Source organism: Plecotus auritus (assembly GCF_963455305.1).
Source record: "Plecotus auritus genome assembly, chromosome: 2".
Lineage (NCBI taxonomy): Eukaryota > Metazoa > Chordata > Mammalia > Chiroptera > Vespertilionidae > Plecotus > Plecotus auritus.
Window position 1 is genome coordinate 222,018,989 of NC_137771.1, and position 25,542 is coordinate 222,044,530.

At 54.2% G+C, this 25,542-nt stretch overlaps 1 protein-coding gene across 2 annotated transcripts in view; it reads right to left on the reverse strand.

Annotated features, from left to right (window-relative positions):
- The window catches only part of PDE9A (phosphodiesterase 9A), a 94,557-nt gene that overhangs the window by 65,906 nt on the left and 3,109 nt on the right, over positions 1–25,542 (reverse strand). The window contains exon 2 of one of the 2 annotated variants that reach the window (XM_080655411.1): positions 972–1,042. In XM_080655411.1, the coding sequence (XP_080511537.1) occupies positions 972–1,042 (71 nt within the window). Of the gene's footprint in view, positions 1–971; positions 1,146–25,542 lie in introns of both variants that reach the window. The other variant, XM_080655412.1, reaches the window with a different exon arrangement.

Below are 25,542 nucleotides of genomic sequence, written 5' to 3' on the forward strand. Positions count from 1 at the left end.
GACACTCAAATCTCAGGGCTGATCTAAAGAATAACGTGCATTTATTTCTTAGCACAGGGCTTAACAAAAGATGCCCTAGCCCAGTGGTCGGCAAACTGCAGCTCGCGAGCCACATGCAGCTCTTTGACCCCTTGAGTTTTTAGCAAAGGCCAGCTTAGGAGTACCCTACTTAAGATAATAAAAATGTACCTACCTATAGTTTGTTTAAAAAATTTGGCTCTCAACAGAAATTTCAATCGTTGTACTGTTGATACTTGGCTCTGTTGACTAATGAGTTTGCCGACCACTGCCCTAGCCGGTGGGCTATTTTTGCTGTTACAAACTGCCTGCCGTTTGCTGTAATTCAGCTCCGAATCCCTTTCTCACCCGCCTGTGAACTCCCGTGGTCCTCCTCGCTCACCTTCCTGGACCCGGACCCTGACTTTAAAGGCAACGGTCGTGCCAAAGCTACTCCTGATCACTCTATAATCGAACCGTTACGATAGCAACTCCACTTGCTCTAGGACACTGTTGATTTGGTGAAACAATTCTCATGGAATTCTGACGATTCTATATGGCAGGTAACTGGTCTTTTCCCCAATATTGATCTGTGACGACCCGCTTGGGATAGAGGAGGCACCTGCTGGACCCTTTGGGGATGAGGGGGCCAAAGCCAGACACAGCCACCCTCCTTCATCTTCTCCAAAAGCAAGTGAATAAATGAAGGAAAAAGGAAACTCCTGATGCTACTTTCTGCCTGATTCCGCCCAACGGTTTCCTCCGTGCAGACACGGGGAGCCCGTGGCACCAGCGGGCCGGCTGTGGCCGAAACTGCCGGGGTTTCATTCACAGATTTGGAAGGGTTGGCCAGGTGGCCCTCTGCTCCTTTATCCCTCCCCCAGGGCGACGCCCCCTCTTTTCTGGTCAAGGTGAACTGAAAGACACGGAGGCGGAGGCAGACGCCCTCCCGGCAGGACTGGCCGGACACTCACCGCGGCAGGCCGGTGGCGATGCAGAAGAGGTCCATGATGTCGCTGGAGTTGCAGTACTTGCTGAAGACCACCTGCGAGACAGAGCAACAGGCCGTGAGGAGCGGCAGGAGCGGCGGCGGGTCTCCACGTTGGCTTCAGAGTCCTTGAGCTTCCTCTCCGGCCACAACCCGCAGGCTTATTTTAAAAAGAAAAAACCGTAACCTTGGGCTCTGGAATGTTACACATAATACACGTCATTCGGTGCATGTAGAGAGGTTGTGACTAATTTCATTCCTTGGCCACCGAAAAGAGTTGTAAAAACCAAAGCTAACCGCCCACACAAACACCCCCGCAGGTGACAGGCGGCCACGTGCCCACCCTCCGTGGGGCCTGACTCACCGCAGATAACCTTGGCTCAATGATGTCTCATTGCAGGGAGTCCCCAGTGACCTCATGAGGGCCATTATGTAAACAAAATAAATAAATAAATAAATTTAAGGTCTTTAGCTTTAAAAATATTGCCTTTTAGGACTAAGGGCTGATGTGGCATGACTAAATCAGAGGAGATCGCAGTGAGAAGGGATGTGCTGTGAACCATGGTCCCCAGAGCACATCACCTGGGTGCCTGCCCACCCGGACGGGGGAGACCGAGGTGGCATCAGCACCTTTTGTCCAAGGGGTCCCAGGTCCCTTCCTGGGCGACTTCAAGTTCACTGAGGGAGCTGTCCTCCAGGCCTGACAGCAGGTGGGGACAGTCCCCGCCGAGGCTCCACTTCCATCACAAATGTTGGAGGGAAGCAAGCTGAGTGGGTGGTGACTTTTCAGTGCCCAGGGCACCATTTTCAGCTAAGATCCGTTTGCATCGTCCTTTATTAGAAACAGTTAAATACAAAGAGCAGGTATTTCCCCCACCAACATAGCCCTTCTATGACTGACACCTCCCTGTGTGCTGATGGCCTGGCAACGCTGAGACAAGGTCACTGTCAGTGACGGTGCCATTGGTCTGCACTGTCCACCCTGCAGCCGCTGTCCTGGCTCAGCCCTGGACCCTTGCACCGGCCTCCGTTTATAGATCTGGTTGGGCCACAGAAGGCCCACCTCTTCCCCTGGGCACGTGAGGTCCTAGGGCAGCCTTGGGCAAACTACAGCCCGTGGGCCGGATCCGGCTGTTCTATCCGGTTCTCTAGCTCTCCCCTCCGCTCCTTTACTTTGAGTTTATATTAGTTCACACAAACACTCCATCCATGCTTTTGTTCCAGCCCTCCGGTCCAGTTTAAGAACCCATTGTGGCCCTCGAGTCAAAAAGTTTGCCCACCCCTGTTCTAGGGTTTGTCTGTTCTAGCTGAGTCCTTGCCACGTTCCTATCCCCAGCCTTCACTCCAGGCCCAAGTGTCCCCACCCCGGACCCTCCCCTCCGGCCCTCCTCCTCTGCTTCCCGTATTCCCTCTCCCTGTTCCTGGCCACCAGGACTCACTGGCAGCTGCTCCTCGAGGCCCCTGGACCCGACCCCACTGCACAGAGGTCTTGCCTTTGACTGTGTGTCAGGCCCATGTTTTCATGACAGCGCATCCCCAGCCGCCCTGGCCACTCACCCCCTGGCACGGGGATATTTCTACTTTCCCATCTTGGACCTTGGCCATGTTCATTTCCATCGCTGGGCAGAAGTCCTGGGAGCTGGTAGGTTGGGTGGCACTGCCCGGCTCAGGAGCACCACCTGTTGTAGTTCCTCAAGGCAGATGTGACACCTTTATAAAGGTCCCGCCCCTGGCTCATGTGCGCAGACACAGCACGTCCAGTCAGGATCCCGACCCAGCCCCTCAGAGCTCACGGGGTGGGGGCACTCTCGGGGTTCTCTCCAGTCTCATCTGGCAAGGCAGCTCCCAATCGCGGCTTTTGAGGACTTGACTAGAGGAGTCATGTCAACGACAGCACCTCGAAAGGCGAGGGGGCACACTGATGGGATCGCAGCTCTTACGACAGGGGGTCTCTCTGACCTTGCCAAGAGCACCCACCCCACAAACGGGACTTCCCATGTAGCAGCTGGGGTGATGTGAGATCCTGACTGCCCCGTGGCCCTCGATGCTCCCTCGCCTCTTAGCTCTGTGACTTGAGCAAGCTCCTCAGCTTCTCTGTGCTTCAATTTCATCTTCTGTAAAACGGGCAGCACAGGGTCGCGGTCACCAGGTGGTTTGTTTATCCAGACACTTGCTGAAGGCCCTGCGATCAGCTGGAGTCCAGTTTGTGGCTTCATTGCAGGACCGACCGCCTCAGAGCCCCCGAGAACAGGACCGCGGGGACCGGCGTCTGACGGCCACATAGACGACGTTCATACCGTTCCTGTGGGCCGATTGGGATTTCAGTTCAAAAACAGACACCTCGATGAGATGGCTCACCCGAGACCCAGCGGGAGCAGAAGGACGGACGTGGTGCTGTGCTTGTCTGCTGCGTTGTAGATGTTTTCACGTCTCATTTTCTGGATGGATAGGGAAGTTCCTTCTTTTCCGAAGCTACATGGAACTCTTAACAACCTAACAGCTTCTTTGGTAAAGCGAAATGGAACATTTTAAAATGCTATCTGGGTTTCACTGTCTGCCCTCCCCTAATTCAGAAATTTTTTTTAAAAAAATATATTTTATTGATTTTTTACAGAGAGGAAGGGAGATGGATAGAGAGTTAGAAACATCGATGAGAGAGAAACATCGATCAGCTGCCTCCTGCACACTCCCCACTGGGGATGTGCCCGCAACCAAGGTACATGCCCTTGACCGGAATCGAACCTGGGACCCTTGAGTCCGCAGGCCGACGCTCTATCCACTGAGCCAAACCGGTTAGGGCTAATTCAGAAACTTTGATAAAATTTTTGCTTTTCATGGCAATGCTGTTATCTGCAAAGTCTCCATGAGATCCGTTCTCCTTTTCACCAGGATGTACTTGGGGGAATCGGGCTTGCTCATTTATATACTCAGGTGTGACCAGGCTCTTGTAAGGAGCGGAGTGTGACCGCGAGGAATTGGTGCATGCGGAGCCCTCCTCGGGGCTGACCTGGGCCCTGGCCCTCGGGCTCCTGCCTTCCAGGTGGGAAGAGAGGCCTCACCTACTGGCGGCACAGGGGCCTTGGGATATTCTGGGGAGCTTGACAAGAAAGAGTTCCCCCCATTTGTAGGAGAGTTTTGTGTGCTGGCCTTCCTAGCCTCGGGACAGCAAACAATGGAAGCGTTGACAAGCCCAATGATGAAGTCTTCCAGCAAAGCAAAAACAAGAAGGTCCATCTGGCAGACTGGCACTCTTGCCCTGTACAGAACGGCCAAACCCAGTGAGGCCAGCCTTATTCTGCGACCCAGAATAATCTTTCCTTCAGGCCACTTCTGCCAACCGGCTGGGAAGTCTGGAGTAGGAAGAAGAGTCCAGGGGGTGTCTCCAGTGGTAAACCGCACTGTGTCCATTGACAACTACATTTCAATATTCTGCATATAAACGCGTGGGTCTTTGGCCCTGGCTGGTTGCTCAGTGGTTAGAGACTCGGCCTTCAGACCATACCTCAGTTGCCGGTTCGATCCCTGGTCCCGGTTGGGGCGCATGTGGGAGGTAACCAGTCCACGTTTCTTTCTCTCTCCCCCTCTCCTACTCTTTCTCTAAAGATCAATGGGAAAAATATCCTCAGGTGAGGATTAAAAAAATAAAAATAAATGCATGGTTTTTTGATTTCTCTTTTTGAACATCTTACCAGTTCCCTTGTTCAACTAATGCATTAGGTAAAAATCTTCGATGCGTCTCCTATTATGTCTGTGTGAGAGTTGTGCCCTTGCCTTACTTATTTAGCAAGTTAATGAGCCTTCAGCAGGACCAGGGCAGGTGAGAGGCAGGGTGAAGCAGCAGGTGTGCCCTATGTCTGACGTGCTGGGAAAGCAGCGTCTTACCGTCTCTCCAGGTGTCGGAGAAGCTCCGGCCCAGACCAGGTGTTGCTGCTGTGGGAAACCAGCCACACAGCACACGTGCTTGGGTGGCCTGGGAAGACACCCCCCCCCTCTACCCCTCGGGGCAGCCTTGTCCGGAGGGCACAAGGCTTTTCACATGTTGACTCATTTTGCAAATCCTTTATCCTTCATCCAGAAACAAAGAGCACCAACAAAAAAGGGTTTTTTTTGATAAAATGAAATTTAAAAATGGGACATGAAGGCAGGAAGATGAATGGAAAAAATAAAGATTTTTGTACTGCTGTCCATCTTGAGGCAAATCGGGGCTAACGTTCATGAATGAGCACGGCAGGTCACCCCAAACTCTTCTGTGGTTTGCTGGCAGCCCGTGATATTAAAATAAGACCGGAGAAGAAAATGAGAAGGCAGAGGTCTCTCGTCCCCGGATATCCATCATCCCTCACATTTAGCTGGGCCTTGAATGTCAGAGGAACTTCAGTGTCTGGAAGCCGCCCACTACCTGCATCACAGGGTGAGTGACACTCACCGAGCGTGAGCCACAGGCCAAGCCCTGTGCTAAGGGATCTGCACACGGAAACGGAGGCACACGGAGACTTGCGAGGCTCCCACAGGCCCCGCCAATGAGTGGCAGTCAGGATCCGATCCCAGGCCACCGGTGCTCAGTGCTCACACCTGAACACGACACCAGGTCTTTGTCTTTCGCCGTCTACACTCCGACCAGCCGCCTAGCAGTGGTGCTGTGGCCGGAGCTGTGGGTCCAGGGCTTGTCCCCAGTTTCTCCTTCTGTTTCACCCTACCCCGACCCATGGGCAAGACCATAACCACTTGGAGCCTCAGTTTGCCATTCTGTAAATGGGGCCGATCCTATTAGCTCTGCCTGCCTCTCAGGACCGTGATGAGAAATACGTGAGGGAACGTGTTTGAAAGGAAGCACTCGGAACACCTGCAGCTCGAACACAGTGTCATACCAGCCCAGGTGCCCATGAATCGCCTGGCACCTGTTGGCTGGCTCCAATGGCCTGATCAGGACTCAGGTCGTCAGGGCATCTCCGAATTGCCAGATGCATCCAGAACAACATCTGGCCACATTTTGTTTGGGACCCAATTTTATTTTAGCAGGAATTCAATCTGCAGAATCTCCAGAACGTGAGGGAGGAACGTCTAATCCGCTCCTGTGTTTCCTGGCGGGGGCAGAGCGGGGGAGGGCTGCCTTTGACTCTGGAGAGTCAGCATCGGAGGCCTGGGAGCCTCGACCCGAGCTGCACGCTCACAGCCGGATGGTCCCCTGCTTTGTTGGGACTGATCAACAGCCAATCAAGACAAGGAAGGAGGTAGGTGTCAGCGGAGCACACACAGGTTGGCTGGACTTCCCGGCCCAGCTCAGGGTTGGGACTGGCCCATCGGTGTTGCACAGCCCAGAGGTGGGGCCTAGTGCTCTGGTGAGGACTGTGCTATTGGCTGGGTGGGCACCTTTCTTACAGGTGGGGACTTGGGAGTGAGGCCCAGGGGACTGCAGCGGCCAGCCCATTACCATCCCAGCATGGGGTGCCCCGACCAATAGGCTGTCCAGTACACTCCCTACAGCCCCAGGCAGGCAGTCCTGGCTCCTGGTGACCCTGCCCCACCCCAGTGACCTTTGACTGGCCATTACCCGGTCACCTTTCCCCACCAGAACGTTTACTAAGTAATTTGGAGCTGGTGGCAACTGGGGTGAGTGCAGGGTCATGGGGAGTCTGTCCTCAGCTGACCACACGAGCCACCCAGATGAATAAGGAGGAGCAGTCCCTGAAGAAGGGACAAAAGGGAGGCGCCGGTCACAGCGGGCAGAGAGAGGGAAGCAGAGAGCCCCGGATCCCCCCGCTTCCTGGCACCCTGGATCCCCGGGCTCTTTCTGGGGACCTGCAAGGTCCTTACAGAAGCTCTTGGTGAGCTTCCTCCCCGCATCCATCGACCCCCACCCCTCCACAAACCCAGGCCTCTAGAATCGGCATAAGAACATGTCTGTTTCTTGGTATCCAAGCGCCTCGACCAATACACTTAGGAAAACAGGGCTGGTGATTGTGGAGCAGATGGCCAGAGGGCTGCCAAACCGGCCAGGTGGCCCCAAACTGGCCAGGTGGCCTCTGGGTTAAAGAGACAGGAGAAGCCGTTTCTAAAAGCCCGGAGTGGCTGCCTCTCGATTCTGAGGCCAGAGGCCTCTTCCTGGGACACGACTCTATTGATAAGCACCGGAGCTCTGTGCATCCCTTTCCCCCTCGGCCACCCCCCTCAGGGGCTCACTGAGGGGAGCACCAGGAAGGGGCCCCTCCAGGGCCCGCTTGGCAACCACACGCTGTGCCAGGAGGCAGGAGCGCCATGCGCCTGCAGACTGCCTGGCAGGTCTCGATAATCGCGTTTGCCCGTTACGAGGTTAGGCGTGCAGATCTGATCAATGCCGAGCTGGAGCCCCTTGGGAACTTTGTGTTTTTTTTTAAAAAATATATATATTTTTATTGATTTTTTTACAGAGAGGAAGGGAGAGGGATAGAGAGTTAGAAACATCAATAAGAGAGAAACATCGATCAGCTGCCTCCTGCACACCCCCTACTAGGGATGTGCCCGCAACCAAGGTACATGCCCTTGATCGGAATCGAACCTGGGACCCTTCAGTCTGCAAGCCGACGCTCTATCCACTGAGCCAAACCGGTCAGGGCGCCCTTGGGAACTTTGCACCAGCAAGTACAGCGGTCTTTAGGGAGATGTGCAGTGAGGGGTTGCAAGAGTCTCGAAGGGAGAGGCCACGGAGTAAACTAGGAGCCTGTGGAAGGTTCTGGAGTGAAAACAGGATTCCAATGATGTGAGCGCTGGACAGGAGCTAGGACACAGGCCATGTCAGCAGTGACGTGGGGACGGCGGGGAGGGGAGTCCAGGCTTTAGCGAGACCAACAGAGGCTTTGAGGCGTTCACCCTCTGACTGGGGCACCCCACCGGTGCCAGACCTTCTCCGCGAGGTTCTTCCACTCTGAGAGGGGCCTGGCACAGAAGCTTCCTCACCCCTGGCCTGTGGGGAGGAGCCAGGGCTCGTCCTGGTCACCTCCCGATTTGGGCTGGACCTCCTGCCCTGGACCTCTCCCGGCTTGCCACATGGTTTTGGGGAACGTGAAAGGTGCTGTAATCAAGTCCCCTTTTCCAGTTTGGAGGGACCAGTCCAGCGAGATCCCTCTGGTGACCAGTCCTTTAAGTCAGCAGCAGACTCCACCGCAGGGAAGCTGCCCAGGCTGGGACACACACAGGCGTGACCACGCCCAGGCTCCCCCCTGGCACTCGGGAGGGAAGGGAGGTGTGCACCCCCAAGGGCCTCCCTGACTCCACGCCAGCCCTCGTCTGTGTGTTCTTGACCGTGGAGTGTGGCAGCCCCAGCACCTGCTTGCACGCCCATCCCGGCCCTGACCACAGATGGCCGTGGCTGCCACACCATCTGTTTCCAGACGAGGAGGCCGCGTTTGTCTGCGTGCCCAGAGCCAGGGCGGGGGCAGCCCAGCAGGTGCTGCATTCCCTTCCTGCCAGGTCCCAGGTCTGGGTTTTGGAGCGTGCACTTCAGGACATATGTTCCCTTACATGTGTGATTTAAATTCATGTATGAATTCACCCTCATGGAAACGTTTTAAAAGAAAGCTTTGTAAGAAAAGCTGGTCTTAATGTCTACCATCTGCTCTCCTTTTCCTTCTTGCCTTTGTCTTTTGGGGGTGTTTTAGGAGCTATGGGCTTGCACAGCCCAGAGCTGGGCCTCTGTGGTCCCCGGCACACAGCAGGAGCCTGGCGGCCGGGGAGCGGGCAGCCTGGGGGGGCTCCTGCTATGGAGCGCCGGGCAGGAATGCACGGGAAAGCACGGGTGTGGCGCCCTCTTATGTGGGCTCCACACGTAAAATGACTTGCATTGTCCCTGCCCCATTGACCCTCATCATTCCAGATCTATTCAGCCCACACACTGTTGGCCGAAGAAGTTATTCCTTCTGCACAAGGAGATGCCGGCAGGAGGGTAATGACAGCAGCTGGGGGGCTGAACAGCGAGGGGCAGCCACGCCCTCCTCCCAGCGCCCCGCTCGCACGTTGTTCCACACTGGATGGGGGAAGCCCCGGTCTAGTCTCCTATCTCTATTTGAATAGAAGTTCCTTGCAGCTGCTGAAAACGTCCTTGTTGGTTGTCCATTCTAGTTTGGATTGGCATGAAGTCAGCGACCACCAGAAATTGTGGGTTTCTCCCACGGATAATTGTGGGGCTACGTTATGAAATGCTCCCAACCCGGGGCAAATATGACAACCCTACAGCAATTTAGGTTTGGGGTGAGCTTTGCAGGCTGGGAAGGACAGAGACCGCCACGATCACAGGAGGGAAGTTCAGTTGGTGGGGCCGGGCAGGCTGGGGGCCGGAGGAACGGGGGGGTCCCGGGATCTTCGCCGTGAAGCCGGATGTGAGCGTTTCCACCCTGGAGACGATCTCACCAAGCTGGTGAGGCGTTGGTGCCCTTTCAAAACCACAGAGAACATCTGTGTTACCTTTCAGAGTCATGAAAAACGGTGTCAGGTAAGTCACGCTTTGGGGTTGGTTATTGTAAAACATGCCCTTACGGTCACTGTCTCGCCGGGACTGCCATCACCGACTGTGAAATTGCCTTAGCAACAATTTCCACAGCGCTCCTTTGAAGTTGGAGTAAGGACTCTAGAGCAAAATTTTCCACCTTAGAATTCTTCCACAGTCGCTCTCCCAAGGGGTTTTAAACAGCTACAGGTGGAGGTGAGACCGGGAGACACTGTGATGTTGGGTTCTAAAGGAGCAGGGAAGACCGGAGGGGGGGGGTAGGGGGAGGGCTTCCTATGGGCATGCTTGAGCTCTGTTCCCCCTTCCTCCATCAATCAGAACTGGCGCCTCTGCCAGCCACGCTCCCTGCTGGCCCCTCCTCAGTCTCCACATTGGCTGTTGATCATGATGCCCCCCCACTCCCCCCCCCCCCCGCCCCGGCCAGCACCTTAAATCTCAGCCTAACGTTTCGTCACAGTTTCATTACTCTCATAACTTGATAATGACGTTGATTCATTATCAGTGTGACACAGAAATCTCCACCCAACCCAAATAAGGATAATGACATCTAGAAACAGCCACACTGGCCTCCAAGAAATGGAATTATTTAATCAAATTGGCCCTAGTGAAAAAGGGGTGAGTCGCTAAAATCTGGAGGCAACCTAGACGTCCTTCCACGGGTGAACGTTAGTGTGGTCTGTGCACACCCTGCAACACTGCCCAGCAATGAGAGCGAATCTCTGATCCACACGACCGCTACCAAGGGTCTCAAGAGATTTAAGCTGAGTGAATAGAAGCCAATCCCAAAAGGTTACACGTTGTAGGATTCCATTTATATGGCACTCTAGAAACGACAAAATTACAGAAATGGAGAACGCCGCCGTGTCCGTGGGGAAGTAGGGGAGAGGGCGACTGGGTGGGGAAGGGGCTGGCTGTGGTGGCGAAAGGGCTGGAGGAGTTCTGAGCCCTGCCTGTGGCGGGAGAGTGAGAACCCACACGTGGGACGGCCTGGCATAGAACTGAACACACACACGCCAATGAGCACAACTCACGGGGAAGTGAGAGTGACACGTGGGTTGTCTCACCGTCAGAATCCTGGGGGGGACACTGTACTGTGATTCTGCAAGACGTCACCACTGGGGGAACCCAGAAGGGCGCACAGAGCGCTCCATAGTCTGTCTTACAACTGGATGTGAATCTGCAATTAGCCCTGAGAGCCTGTTTGAACTAAGGAGACGGCAGGACGCTGTCTGGGCCGGCGAGGGGACGGCGAGGGGACCTCCTTAGAGGAACTCGCATTCACAGCGCCCTGGGGGAAAGTGGTTAGGCAATACTTTGTCCCTTTGACCCAGAATCCCATTTCTAGGAATTGCTCGTAAGGAAATAATAACAGCAAAGTAATAAAAGAGTTCATTAAGTGTCAGGCACCGTTCTGGGTGCTTTTTATGAATCAGCGAATCTTCAGGGCGAGCCAGTCACCTCCCAGGTTTACACCCAAACCACCTCCCTGTGATGCCACTCAGCCTGCAAAGGTGCGCAGCGAGGGATGGTCCTTTTGTCTTCTTTATTACATGGAGTTAGCTAAGCATCTCCTAAATGATGAAATGATTACATTTCAGTCAGTCTCCATCATGGCACATTACATAGGCATTGAAATCATGTTTTTGAAGACTACTTAATGCTATCTTGGAAATGCTGCTGATGTGATGCTGAGCGAAAATGATCAGGATAAAAAATTAGGTGAAAAGAAGACGCACACGCGTGCGCACACTCGTAGGAGAAACACCAGTGGGAGAGGTCCTGATATGTTCGCGGTCTCCTCTGTGTGGTGTGATGATGGGTATTTCATTTTCCTTTTATACTGCTCGGCATTTTTCAAATATTCTACAATGTATAGGCAGGGTTGTTTTTTTTGTTATTTTTGTTTTGTTAATTCTCACCCGAGGATATTTTTCCATTGGATTTTAGGGAGAGTGGAAGAGAGAGGGAAAGACAGAAAAGAATCATCGATGTGAAAGAAACACATCGATTGATTACCTCCGAACAGGGCCAGGGCCCGAGGAGATTGCAACCAAGGTACGTGCCCTTGACCGGGATCGAACCCAGGACCCTTGGGTCCACAGGCCGATGCTCTATCCACTGAGCCAAACTGGCTGGGTCCATGCTGGGCTTTTGTAACCAGGAAAGGAGTTATCTCGTTCTAGCAGCGGAGCTTAGGCACTGATAACTAGCTTCCGAACGCTCCCTCCTCATAGCTGCTGTGCTGCGTTATATAAAACTTTCCTGAGAGCAAACGTCTTTACCATTTTTCTTTGGACAGAATCCTCTTTGGCGTTAAGCCAAAAGGTTAAGAAAATCAAACGACAGTGAAGCAGGGGACAAAAACCAGAATGTAAATGGCATTCAGCTAGGAGTTCGGGGAGTTGGGGTGTGAGAGGGAGGCACCCAGATGGAATGAGTGGGACGGGGGCAGAGCTGGCATGGTTGGAGGCAGAGCACCTGACTGAGGGCAAAGACAGCCGGGTGCCTCCTGGGATGGAACAGGGAGAAGGCTCCCTGGCTCTGTGCTGGCCGCAGGTGGGCAGGCAGAGCAACGGAACAAGAGCAAGGGAACCTGAGGACACGCAGAGGGAGAAGGGGGTGGGGAGATAATGGCCCACCCCCACAGCCACTCTGGGTCCTCAGATCCGCAGCAGCCGGGCCTCCCTCCAGAGAGAGGTAAGGGTCCTATTCAAGAATTTCTCAGCTCCAGACCTTGTCCGCAAAGCCCTCAGATCCATGCGTTTTTAAGACCCCACTGGTGACCAGCAGGGCGTGCAGGCCCGGGCCTCCTTCCGAGGGGATGGTAGGGAGCCTGGGAAGGGTCCACGCAGGAGGTGGGCGGAGTCTGGCTCTGGTGGGGGAGCCATGCCCCAGACCTCCACAGTGGGTGTTCTGGTTGACCAGTGCTGCCCTGGGGCACAGGGTGTGGGGGTCCTGGGGGCAGTGGGTTCGGACTTCCTTCCTTTAAGTAGGTCTACTTAAACGCCTTGAGACACTAATGACAAACCAAGCAGGCTCTCAGCTGTAACGGCCTCAGTATCAACGCATTGGAGGAGGGACACGGTATTTGGGGGTCAGGTCCCCCCAGGAGGCATGACTGCAGTCCTGAGAACCGACTGTCTCATAGACGCCTGCTGGCTGGAGAGCCGCACTGCCCGGGCATCCAGGTCTGGCCATGTCCACCTCAGGCAGCGTTTGGGGGGCCAGCAAAACGAACTGCTGCTGAGGCCAACGTGAGCCCATGGCTGCCACCCTGAACCCCCCATCCCCACACAAGGACCCTCTGTGCTCCCATTAATTCTCTAGTGGGTGCTCTAGATTTGACTTTGTAGATTGAATGGGTACTGAGATGTCACTGTTCACATACGTTTCATATATTAGAATCTCAGGTAAAACTGTATGAGAAATAAACAGTTCAGTTGCTAAAACTGCTCAAATCACTGCACTGGCTCTGGGCATCAGGGCAGAGTGGGGCTGGCCATGAGGACGGTCAGCAGAGTGACCTCGGTCAGTGGCTGCTCTTGGCTGGCTCTGTGACGGGTGGGCCCTGGGTTGGCCAGAGCGAGTGCCGTTTCTGCTGTTTCACAGCCCCAGGGTCACCCTGGCCAGAGGGACCGCCCAGGCTTGGTGTCATCATCATCATCCCGTCACAGAGGAGGACTCTGAGCCACAGAGAGAGAAGAAGCTGGCCTGGCCTCGTCCCTGTGGCCCAGGATGCACCTGGCTCCAAGCCCAGAGACATGTGCTGTGCTGGAGTCAGAGCGTCAGCGCAGGCCTGCGTGGGAAGTAGAGGTGGTCGCTGGCCTTTCTGCCCCTGTCACTCTCCCTTAATGGTGTGTGCATTCTCTGTTTGCCTTGTTCTCAAATGACTGATATCTTCAGTCACACACTTGGAGTGATTATTGATTTAGAGCCCTCTCCCCAAGGAAAACAAACCCATTCCAATTCCTTTTGTCTATCAGACCGTGATCACTTCTTATAGCTTTTATAACCAATTGCGCTTTTATACAAGCTTCTGTAAGGCTTCGTCTGCCCTCGAAGCAAACCAGCCTGGCTCCAGGGCCTCACGCTCCAGCTCTAGGAGTTAGAACCCAGCCTGCGCAGCCCACGAACAGCCAAACTCCAACCCAGTGTGCATTTGCAACTTTTCTACCTCTGGGGGAGCAAGCAGGGACGTTCCATCGCCTTTTCAGCACTTGGGAATTCCAAATGTTTCATGTACAAAACAAACAAGCTAAAAAGAGACCAAGGCCAAAACCCCACATTTTATTCCTCAATAAATAAATACATGTTCACGGAAAAGAAGCTGTATGGCCTGTCTATCTATCCATCTCTCCCTCCTTCTCTCCCTCCCTCCCTCCATCCATGTACTAGCATACCTGCAATTCATCTCTAATTATGTTACAGATAAAGTTGTTCATTTCATGATGCCCCTTATTTTCAGAACACTCAACAATAACATCACCATCAGACGGGATTGCAGTTAACCAGCAGGCAGGCAATTGCTGCTTTTTGTTTGCTAAAATAAAATCTCTATTAGGCCTTATTTCCCTTTCCAATTTAGAAGGTAGGCTTCTGGTCATTGCATTTGAAAAGAATATAAAATAGTAACAGAAACTAACATTTATTACCATGAGCAGACACATGACATCCATTCTCTTAAAAAGGTATTTTGCACAATGGAAATGCTCAAACAGGTACAAAAGCAGAAGATGTGGCTCAATAAAGCCGCCCCCCCCACGTCCCAGCTTCAACAGCTGTCAACACGAGACCCATCCCGCTTCGCCTGCACTCCAACTTCTCCCTGCTGCGGTTATTTTAAAGCTCGTTCTAGACATCGTATTCTATCATCTGTACATATTTCAGCGTGGATCGTTAAAGTACAAGATCTCTTTCAGTTTAAGATGGCCACAGTGAGATTATCACATGGGAAGAAAATGAACGATTTCCCTTATCTTCTCAGGTTGTCATATATATACACAGGGTGCCCCCCAAAATGTATGCACACTTTAATAGCTGAGAGCTCAATTTTGAAAATGAAATGTATTTTAATAAACACTGCCCTTATAATTATTCAAAGTGTGTGTATAGATTTTTGGGATATATATATATATATATATATATATACACACACACACACACACACACACACACACACACACACACACTAGAGGCCCGATGCACGAAATTTGTGCAAGGGACTCAGCCCTGGCAGCCCCGGCTGCCTCGGCCCTTCCAGCCACAGCAGCTGCCTCTGGCCCTCAAAGCCCCAACTTCATCTGGAAGGTCGTCTGGACGGTCGTTCCACTATTCAGCCGGTTTAATTAGCATATAATGCTTTTATTATTATATATATATCCCAAAAATATAAATAATCTTTAAGGCATGTTGTAAGGATCAGAAGTAATATGTGTTCTTCAATAAACAAGAGGCAAGGAATGTAAAGGGGCCAGAACGTATGGATAGAAAGAGACTTAAGACAACAAGCCAATGCAATGTGTGTTCAACAAGAGCGTGTGTGTGTGTGTGATCCTACAGTTCCTTTTCTTTTCTTGCCTTTGTTTGTTGAAGAACACACATTATCTTTGACCCTTGTGGTATGCCTTAAAGAAGGTATCATTATTCCTATTTTGCAGATATGAAGGCTGAGAGAGTTCAGGAACTTTGCCACAATCATACAGCGAGAGGAAATGGAAAGGAAGGTGACTGTAAGTGTCCGTAGCGGGGTGGCGGTCAGCACAGGGAGAGAGCAGCGTCAGCAGCTCACTGGGGTAAAGTAATGTGTTAGATGATGAAGGCCGTGGTGTGGGTGAAGGCCCGGGGTCACTGACAAAACTCGGATGCAGCACTCATACAGAGCCTCCTGGGATTGTGGGAGAGTTAGTTCTGGGCAAATACAAAGACAGGCTCCTAAATACCAACTTCACTGTCTTTGCAGAGCTCGGACGGTTGTGATGAGACGGGAAAGAAGTCCAATAAGCCGCTGAACTGGATGGTGGAAAGGTCTGGAGCCGGGCCTCGAAGACCTGACTCTGGCTCTTTCTCAAACAAACAGTGTGGCCCTCGATGAATGTCTTCACATCTCTGCATCTCAGATTTTCATCTTCAAAGTGGGGATAAGGCCAGTTCTGCCTGCTTCAAGATGCTGTGAGCTCCCATGGGGCAGTTTCTGCCCTGAGCCCCAGATGCTTGAATGACCTAGCACCCCATAGGGTAGGCTTCTTTCTCCATTGAGAGGCATGGCCACCTGGTGCTGAGGAGCCTGGAGCCAGCCTCCTGGCTCAACTCCAGCTCTGCCGCTCATGAACTCCAGATTGTGGGCAAATTCCTTACCCTCTTCATTCCATACTTCCCTAAACTGCAACATAGGGATGATACGAGTGGCCTCTATAAAACACTTACAAAGGTATGTGGTATGTGGTGAGCACCATACAAATGTCTGCTAGAAGGATACTATCCCCATTTTATAGATGTGTAAACTGAGGCCCAAGATCATACAACTAGCATGTAGCACTGATGGATGAAAACCTCAGTTTGCTGATTTCAGGGCGGCTGGATAAGCAACCAAGGTGGTGGTGGTGGGGTTGGGTTTTGAGGTTCATGTTCTGAAGCATACCATTGCCTCCCAAGATTCATGTCTTTATCATGTACCTTCTCTGGGGTCCAGCATCTAGGAGGGCCTCAATAAATGTCTGTTAGGTGAAAGGATAGGAGAGGCACATTTGCTTAACATGAGTTAATTTAATCACAATGTACAGCAAAATTTGGTGGGGAGAAGAGAGCTATCTAAGATCCTGCTTATAACACACAGCCGGCAGCCAGGGGAGGCAGTGATGTCAAAAACACACAAGAAATTAAAAGTGGGTGTGACAGATGCTGTGAAAGAGGGCGGGCCTTGAGGGATGAGGGGGCCATGTGGAGAGGGTGGCATAAAGCAGGAGGAGAAGGGAAGATATGGTCTCCTCACTCTGCCCACCCACACTCCAGACCAACGATCCTGCCGGGTTAGGGTGCAGTGGCTACATGAGCCTGGATTGCAGAGCCTCTGGAGCTGAGGAAGTGTGGTGTGAACTGAGGCTGGAAATGTATTTACAATCCAGTGGTTAAGAGCCCTGTACCCCCTGAGTAATGCCCCACCTCCCAAAGACACACACGTCTACCCCCGGGAACCTGTGATCCCCAAAGTGTCTGCAGGTGTGATGAGATTAAGGCTCTTGAGATAAGATTATCCCAGATTATCCAGGTGGGCCCTCCATGAAATCACCCATCGCCAGGGAGGCAGAGGGAGAGGTGACAACACACAGAGATGGCTGGGATCTTTTTCGCAGGCAATGAGTCCTTTAAGCTGTGTGAGGCAGGGAGTGTATATGTGATTGGGGCCAAACTTCAGGAGGGGTCAGGGGAAGATGGCTTAGAGAGAGGAGACACTGAAGGCCGAGTATCAGGTCCAGAGTCTGAGAAGAGGCAGGTCTGACTCTGAGAAGACCCCCCCCCCCCCCCCCCCCCAGTATTAGCTGATGTGGGCCTGGGTGGGAGCTGGGAGGTGGGGAGGCCCGAGGGGACCATCTGGGAACTTGTGGGGAATCCCTGTCCTGGCTGAGGATATCCTTTAGCAGGCCGCAGCTGCCAGGCCGTCACACCCCCTCCAGCTCTGGCTCACCGTTCCCCACGCCCGCGTCTGCAGAGGTCTCCGGCCTCCTGTGCACAGAACCCATTTGTCATGGCTGATCCGATCTGGGCTGCTTTGTTGTTATTTTTTTCATGTCTGGTGTCTGAGGCCAAGCTCCACTGTCATAAATAATGGATCACAGGGGACTGAAAATGCAGAAACCGGGGAGCTGGGAGAATGAGACGTGTGCTGAGCTGGAGCTCAGGGGACTGTGGTATGGGGCGGCGGTCGGAAGGTGTCTCTCTGGTTTCAATTTGCTTTACTCCTTGAGCTCAGATTCCAGGAAGAGGTGACTGTGGATGCACAATCCTTGTATTTCCCCTCACTGAGCCCTCACCCTGCTCTGCTCACTTCTCCTCTTGTATCAGGACTCCAGTGTGGTCCATGCGACCTGTCCCTGGGGTCAGGGCTCCTTGGCATTCCCGAGGAGGGCAAGGATAGAGGAGGAGATGCTGGGGAAGATCTGGGACCGCAGCCCGCCCCCAGGGACCATCCATGGGGAGCCCTCTCCAAACAAGCAGCCCTGTGGCCCCGTCTCAAGACGGGATGTGAGAACTGCCAGATGTGAGAACAATGGCTGGGCAAGGGAGAAGAGATGGAGAAGGAACCATGTGAAATCGGGACCTAAAAGCCAACTTAGACCCAGAGAGCTCGGCTGTCCTGGTCAAAAGCATCATCGAGATGGTCCCCGAGGCCTCACACAGGCACCCTGAGCACAGCGGCCGAGTGTACGCCATCGGAGGCAGTGGAGGACGGCCACGTGGCGCCCAAAGAGCTGCCATCTGCAATGGGAAGAAGGCTTCCTTCCTCTCTCCCTTGCCTCTTCCTCTCCTTTCCGTTGCCTGAAGTTTCATCAGAAAAACTGAGCATGGTTTTCCTGCCAGAAAAGAAACGTCTTGGAACGTGGGTGTCGGGCCCCCGCGCTGGTCCAACGTGGCTCCAGGCCTGCTGCTGTGGTGGCTGGAGTCACTCCGCACCTGTCCTGCTTCCTGCGCAGGAGGAGGCCGGCCCGCCCCGGCCGGCTGCAGACCTGTGAGCCTCCTCTGCGGCAGGTTCCCCGGGGGTCGGGTTTCTGCTCAATGCCGCTGGGCTTTCCTGATGTACCGGCAGTGTCCTCCGGGCCACCCCGAGACCAGCATCGTACAGTTGCCATAGCCACGTCACGCAGCACCCGTGTCACACAGCGTGTCGCTCACTGTTGCCCGTGCCACCTTCTGCACTGAACCACAGAATCGCTCTCGGGCTCACTGCTTAGTCTGATGCCTGGAGATCTGTCCCAGTCGCTCGCCATCCATGCATCACCTGCACCAAAGTGTCCCCTCAGCTCCCCGAGGTTGTGGCCCATCGCAGTCACCTTTTCAGCCGCCCAGCGCTGTTTCAGAAATATGTGCAGAGGCAACTCACCGCTCCTCCACTTTCCCCATCTATCATGTTGCCGCGGAAGTCCTCTCCTGACCCTCGCTTCTTGGAATATTCCGGGCTGTCCTTGCCAGGAAGGGCACAGATGCCACCTCCCATCTCTGCTGTTTGGGGCTCAACCTTCAAAACACCACTCGGAAAATGGGACTCAAACACATGTGGGGACCACGGCTGCACATTCCGGTGGCTCAGGGGGACAGCTTAAGTCCTAAGGACTCCAAATGGCCACGCAGTCACTGGCCACCTCTGGAGCCACATTTCCCAGCACTTGAATGTGTCCTAAGCCTTGGATGTTGTTATTAATTGTGGCAGCAAGACAGTCTAGACTTGCATAAGACGCTTCAGTGAGAGATTCCAGGGTACGCCTGACCATTAATTTTGAACCTCTAACCACCACTCATATTGTAACCTTTCCCTGTGCGGACCAGGACCCTGAGCGAAAACATTTTGGCGGCTGTTCCCCAAAGCACTTTGGAAATGGTGGGATCAACAGACATGTAACAGACTGGTGACAGATGAGTCTCCAGCCACACCCAGCTGCTTCTGCTGCTCTTCAGCCGGCAGTAACCAGTAAGGATGCTCCCTCCCTCCCAGCGAGCTGTCCTCTCAAATGTAAATTCCAGATGGAGAGACGGTTGGCGATCTCTACATGATAATGTCCAATGCGCTGCCTCCTGTTTGGTTATCAGTAAGGCTATGAAAGTTTTTTCTTTTTCATCCTAAAGGCAGAAGCGGTGAGGATAAAGACAGCCTGAATCACTGTTCACGGCTCTGCTTACGAAATAAATCAGCGCTGTGTGTGACTGGCCCCGGGATGAACGAATCCCACCTGGAGAGACGGCGCCCTGGTCACTACACCTGCCGTTCAGCAGTGGTGATGGGAGGGGGCAGGGTGGCCATTTCCCTGACACGAGTGTTCTGGGCTAACCCGAGGAGGGCTCGACTGTGATGAATCCTGCCAACTCCAGCCACTCCGCGGTGGGCTCAGACTTTGTTTCCCAAAAGCCCCCTTCACTCCCCAGGGCTGAGCAGTTCTCCCAGGCTGCACAAGGGGGGCCCCTGAGGGCCCGAGGACCTGCGGGGGAGGTACGGCCAGCCACCAAGTGACAAAGCGGCAGAGTGCTCCCGGGCTGTGATGGACAGCGACCAGGCAAGCACTCTCCAAACAGCCTGTTCTAGCGGCAGAGCTGACTTCACCTGTCACATTATCAAGCGCTGCGGGCATCACTACCACCCCCTCCTGAGGAGCCAATGAGCCTGAAGCCTGGCACCATGCCTGCGCTGAGTGGTCACCCTCCCTCCCTCCTGTCCTCCCTCCTCATCGCAGTCCTGAGGGAGCTGCACCTCCGAAGGTCAAGGTCGGAGGAGAAATGAAAGGCATTTGTGGTCCTCTCTTCGGTGGGAAGGATGGGGGAAGGAGGGCGGATTTGGGGTTAACCTGGGAAACACAGTCACATGGTATCATGGAGCTGGAAGCACCCCGGGGCTGGCTGGCCCTTTGTTCCATGGCGCGCGCCTGGACCCGCGTCCCTGTGCTGGAACACCGCTGATGCCCCCGGGCCACCCGCCAACCTGGAAGCATGAGGCCAGGGGTCCGGGCGAGGTTCCCCAAACCAGACATGGAGATTCGGCTGCCTTGAATCCACAACATAAAACATAAATAAATAATAAACAAGTAACAGTAACCACGACTTGATGCAGCACTCATTGTGTGCCGGCCAGGTTTTAGACTTGATGCGCACTCATGCCTTTAATCATAACAACCCACTTCACAGATGGAGACACCGAAGTATGTAAGTAACCTGCACACACACACACTTCCGGGGTCCATCGCAGACAAGCTTGCCCGGGAATCCGTGCTCTCGGCCCTGACATCATGCTGCTGGGAAGTGGACTGAGGGCAACTGAATCTGAAAAGCATCTGTTCACTCCTCTCCCCGCGTGAAACATACACAGACCACACCACACATAAGCCTCCTAGAGGAACAGCTATGACCAGGAAATGGGGAGGGTCTCAGGGAACACCAAGTTTTTCACAAGGCGCAGTAATATACCATTGCAATGGCCTGGGTTTGCAAACCAAGGAAATAAGCATGGGGGTGATGGAGGTTTAGAAACATCAGGCAGGCCCTGGCTGGTGTGGTGCAGTTGGTTGGGCGTCGTCCTGTGCACCAAAAGGTTGCCGGTTCGATTCCAGGTCAGGGCCTTATGCTCAGGTTTCGGGCTCGATCCCATTTGGGGGCATGTACTAGTAGGAGGCAGCCGATGAATGTTTTGCTACCGCCCTGATGTTTCTCTCTCTAAAAATCAATAAAAATATGTATTTTTAAAATCAGGCAGATTCATGATGGATGAATGGATAAACAGAATGTGCATCTACAAGCAATGGGATATAACTCAGACTTAAAATGGAAGGACATTCCGATTACATATCCCAACATGGAGGAACCTTGAGGACATTATGCTAAGTGAAATAAGCCACTCACAAAAGAATAAACACGGTGTGATTCCACTTACATGAGGTTCTAGAGCAGCCAAACCCATAGAGACAGAAAGTAGGTGGTGGGTGCCAGGGCTGGGCGGGGGGTGGGTGTTAGTGTTTAAGGGGGACAGAGCTTCGGACTGGGAAGATGGGAAGTTCTGGAAATGGACAATGTGAATGGGCTCAATGCCACTGAGCTGTGCATCAGACATGGTTAAGATGGCAAAGTTTTATGTTGTGTGTAATTTTCTACAATTTTTAAAAATGAGAGAAAAGTTAGGGAATCTAAAGCCCATTGAATACAAGGTCTGGCTCTTCTTTACTTGTGTCCATACCAAGTTTTTTGGGGCGGAGGGGGGCTGTGAGTTTCCGTTCTGGGCAAATGCTCAGGTTAGGTGATCAGCTTTGGGACTGCGTGGTAATTACATGGCGGAGGGGGAGGAGGTGGGGGGAGAGAAGACAAATAACCCACACCGTGAACTCAAGACGTATTTTGAGTTTGAAATGTTTGACGCCGTCTCCACAGCAGCTGACCCACCGCAGGACCGCGAGCCTGGGCGCCCAGAAGATGCGCACACTTCTATGCCCCTGCAGGCGATCTTCAGGTCTGCACTAAATTAGAATATTTTTTCTCTCTCAAAGATTCAGAACCTTGGGAATGCAGATCCCCAGCCACAGAGGCAGAAGGACTCAGCTCGGTGAGCTGAGCAAGAGGCTGGGAACCCCTTTCAACTGAGCCACTGACCTGCAAACTGCACTGGCTGCGTGCCACCCTCGGCTGGAGCTTCTGCTCTGAGGGCTAGGAGCAATGCCGTGCCCGGGCGTGTCTGTCCCCAGAAACACCTCCAGGGGGACAGCTCTCCTCGCACTGCCTGTCTGGCTGAGGGGGAGAATGGGGAGCAAGAGGAATTCCTTTCCGGGGCAGGACCAGCTGGTGGGCTGCTGCTGTCTTGGCAAGATGGACCCCTGAGGTGCCTCTGTCCTTGGCGATTCTCAGGGACACTGCCTGCTGAGCCACCCGCAGTCGGGGAGTGGGTGACCGAATGAAGATGGTTCAGCTTGGGCCGGCTGTGGTGGGAGAGATGGCGGGGTGGGGGGATACTGGCTACACCCCCAGGCAGCAAACCCAGAACAGGGGTGCAGGAACCCAACCTGCAGTGACCCAGGGCTCCGTGTTGGCCAGTCCCTGCTGCCCCCTGCTGGCCCGGCACTGAGGCCAGCCTCCTGGTCGCCCTGCTTTGTCTCTCATTTGCATGCTGTTCACATGAGTGGTCTGATGTGCGTGCGTGCCCTCCCTCTGCCCGTGCTCTCCTTCCCTGACACCAGAGTGTGTGCTGCAGGCTTCTGAGGCCAGGCAGCCCCTCAGCCCTAATGGCTCTGGCGAGGCCCCTCAGCTTAGGGTGTGAAGTACCCCGTTTCCAATAGGAGTAGCCCCTGCCAAGCTGGAGACAAAGGTGCCTGGGGTAGGGGGACCGGGGTCTTGGGGTCCTTGGCACTGTCTCCCTCTTTGTGGTTCAGATTCACAGGGGCCTCACAGAGGCACAAAGCAAATGACAAGACAGCGCCTGCCATGGCTTCTTCCAGAGTCTCCTAGTGGCAGGTGCAGGGGAGCTGCCGGGGTTGGGGAGTGGCCCTACTGTGTGCAGGCCTGAGGATGGGACAGGTGTACTGAGCTTCCCCAGTGCCCAGCACTTTATGGGTATTACTTAGTGCAGTGGTCGGCAAACTGCGGCTCGCGAGCCACATGCGGCTCTTTGGCCCCTTGAGTGTGCCTCTTCCACAAAATACCACGTGCGGGCGCGCACGTACAGTGCGATTGAAACTTCGTGGCCCATGCGCAGAAGTCGGTTTTCGGCTCTCAAAAGAAATTTCAATCGTTGTACTGTTGATGTTTGGCTCTGTTGACTAATGAGTTTGCCGACCACCGACTTAGTGCCATCTTCAGCCACCCCATGGAAGGCGCCACCCCATGGAAGGCACCACCACTGCACCCACTTCTCTGAGGGCAAAGTGACTTCCCAGCTGGCAAGAGGCAGAGCCGGGCGGTCTGTCTTGCCACCACGGCCTCCACCCTCCGTGTGACGGACAAGAGCAGCCCCAGCCCCTCCGAGATAGGGCATGCTGCATTCAGTCTGAGAGGTACCGTGGGTCCCCATGTCATTATCTGTCAACCCTGGTGACATTAGTGGGGTTCAAGCCCCCAGCCATCCCCTTCCCGGCCCGACGTGTCTGGTTTAATCGGCCTTCAGACTGAGGCACGTGGGAGGGAAGAGGGAGGCAGCAGCGCCCTGACTGCTCAGCGTCCTGGGCTGGACTCGGAAGACCGTTTCCCTAAAGTTCTTTACGGCCAGCCCTGCTGTGGCACCGCAGGCAGTCGGGCCGATTACATCAATCGAGAAACAGAGACGGGAAATCGAGACACTCATGGTTAGTTCTCACGGCCCAGCTCTGACGCAGCTGGAGACAGAGGGGTCATCGGAAGCTGGGGTCGGGCTGGGAATCAAAACGGCCCCACTTCTGTTTTACACTGGAAATCCAAACGGGAGTGGGATCACCCCTTTCTGTAAACCACCCCCCGCCCCTTGGTTGCAATCAGCTTACGTTACCATTTCAGTATCTTCTTAAAGATCTTAAGCTATAAACATCCAAAGGAAGATAAACGGACTTTGCTGATGATGGCCGAGGGGAGAATACCTGGCAGGAAGGAGGTGACAGACAGGTGCTCAGAAGCCCAGAGAACTCTGCTGGGTCTGCCTGGCCCTTGCAAATGAGCAAGGATCCTGCCAGTCCTGGGAAAAGGGTGCTCTGAGTGATGGGCCAAGCAGGTGCGCAGGTGTTAAAGTGAAAGGAAATTTCCACTGGGCTGCGCCAGGTGGCAGGACAGGCACATTCCAGGAGGGGCAGAGGCCTGTGGAGAGGGACTCCAGGCCCCACCGTGTGAGCACACTGGACAAGACTCGGGTCGGGTGTGCCCTTTGACCAGTAGAAGATGGGATGGCTCTGAAGATGGGCCGGCTGTGTTTGTGCCAAAGGCGAGAAACAAAGGCAGAGGAGCCTGGTGCAGGGCAGGGCAGGGGCACAGGGAGGGACAGGCAGTAGGGAGCAGAATTCCTCTGGCTAGACCCCGAGACAGCCAGCAGGGCGTGCAGAGGCCTGGGCTCCGCGTGCAGGCAGGAGGGCCACAGCCACAGAAGAGAACCAGACCTCCGGGGAGGGCACGGTGGGTCAGGGCCTGCAGGCCCACGGAGGCGGGCTTCTGAGGAATCCCGGCGGCATGATCTAGGGTCTCAGGTGGCAAGAGGGCCGGGCTGGGTGAAAGACAAGCACCGTGAGAAGGCCCCACAGGCTGAGCACACGGGGTGCGCGGCTCCAGCCGGAAGGGAGAGCAGTCACTGGTGTGTGTGTGGGTGGGTGGTTATGAACTAGAAACTGTCTTCTGTTGACATTTTAACAACTTTTGAGCTCTGCTCTTCCCTTCCAGTTTTTCTCATTTGGTTCCTGTTTTAAGAGTAGAAACAACTTTGCAAGTGGCTGTTTGCTCATGAAGACTGCGTGCCAGCTGCAGGTAAAGGCAGGGACAAGGACACAGCAGCTGGAGTGGCTGAGGGTGGTCCCGCAGAGAGCGTGGGGAGGGGACTGTCCCCAAGGCCGCTGCTAGGCCGGGGCAGTGCACCACAGAGTGGTCCTGTTCAACATGCCCAAGAGCTCCAGGACCGTCAGTCTTGCTCAGAGAATGTTCTCACCAAACCCAAGCCCAAGGCCAGCCTGGGAGCCCACCAAGGCCCCATTCGGAAGGTCAGCAAACCCACGCCTGGGTTGCCACAGGCAGGAGCCCCTCAGGCTGCCTATGCCAGGTGCATTGTCCTGTCGCGCCCTGTGCATCCCAGGGCCCACACCTTTCTCCGTACTCGGGAGGGAAGAAGAAGCAGGTGCCGAGGCCAGGGTCCCCAGGCCAGGGGAAGCTGAGGAAAGATACAAGCAAACCCTCTGGACAAAGATAAGGAGCATCCGCTCCTTGAGGGAAGTCCTCGGGGTAGGGTTCCCAGCTCTGCAGATTTGGGGATGCGGCTCCAATCCCTCCTCCTTCACCTGGTGCCGGGAGGTGCCAGGGCCACCTGTGTTCCTTGGCAAGTGGCCGAGCAGGCGATAGGGACAGTGTGGAGGTGCTGCTGGCTGCGTGAGGCTGCACCCCTGATACTCAGCAGTCCCTGGGTCTTCCGAAGGTTGCTGGGTCCGAAAAGGACCCCTTCCCCACAAAGCTGGTCCTCTCAGAGGAAGAAAATCTACTCACCAGGCCCACACTCGGCTGGCACCATAGCCCTTCCCACCAGCCGGGTCCTGCTGTGTCCTTCTGTCTGTCACAGGGTGCCCTGTCTGTCACAGGACCCAGGTCCAATGCTTGGCACAGGATGGAGGGAGCCATTGCTCAGTGGGACTGAGTGTCATGAATGGCACATTCACCCTGGACCCCAGCACTCGGCACGTAG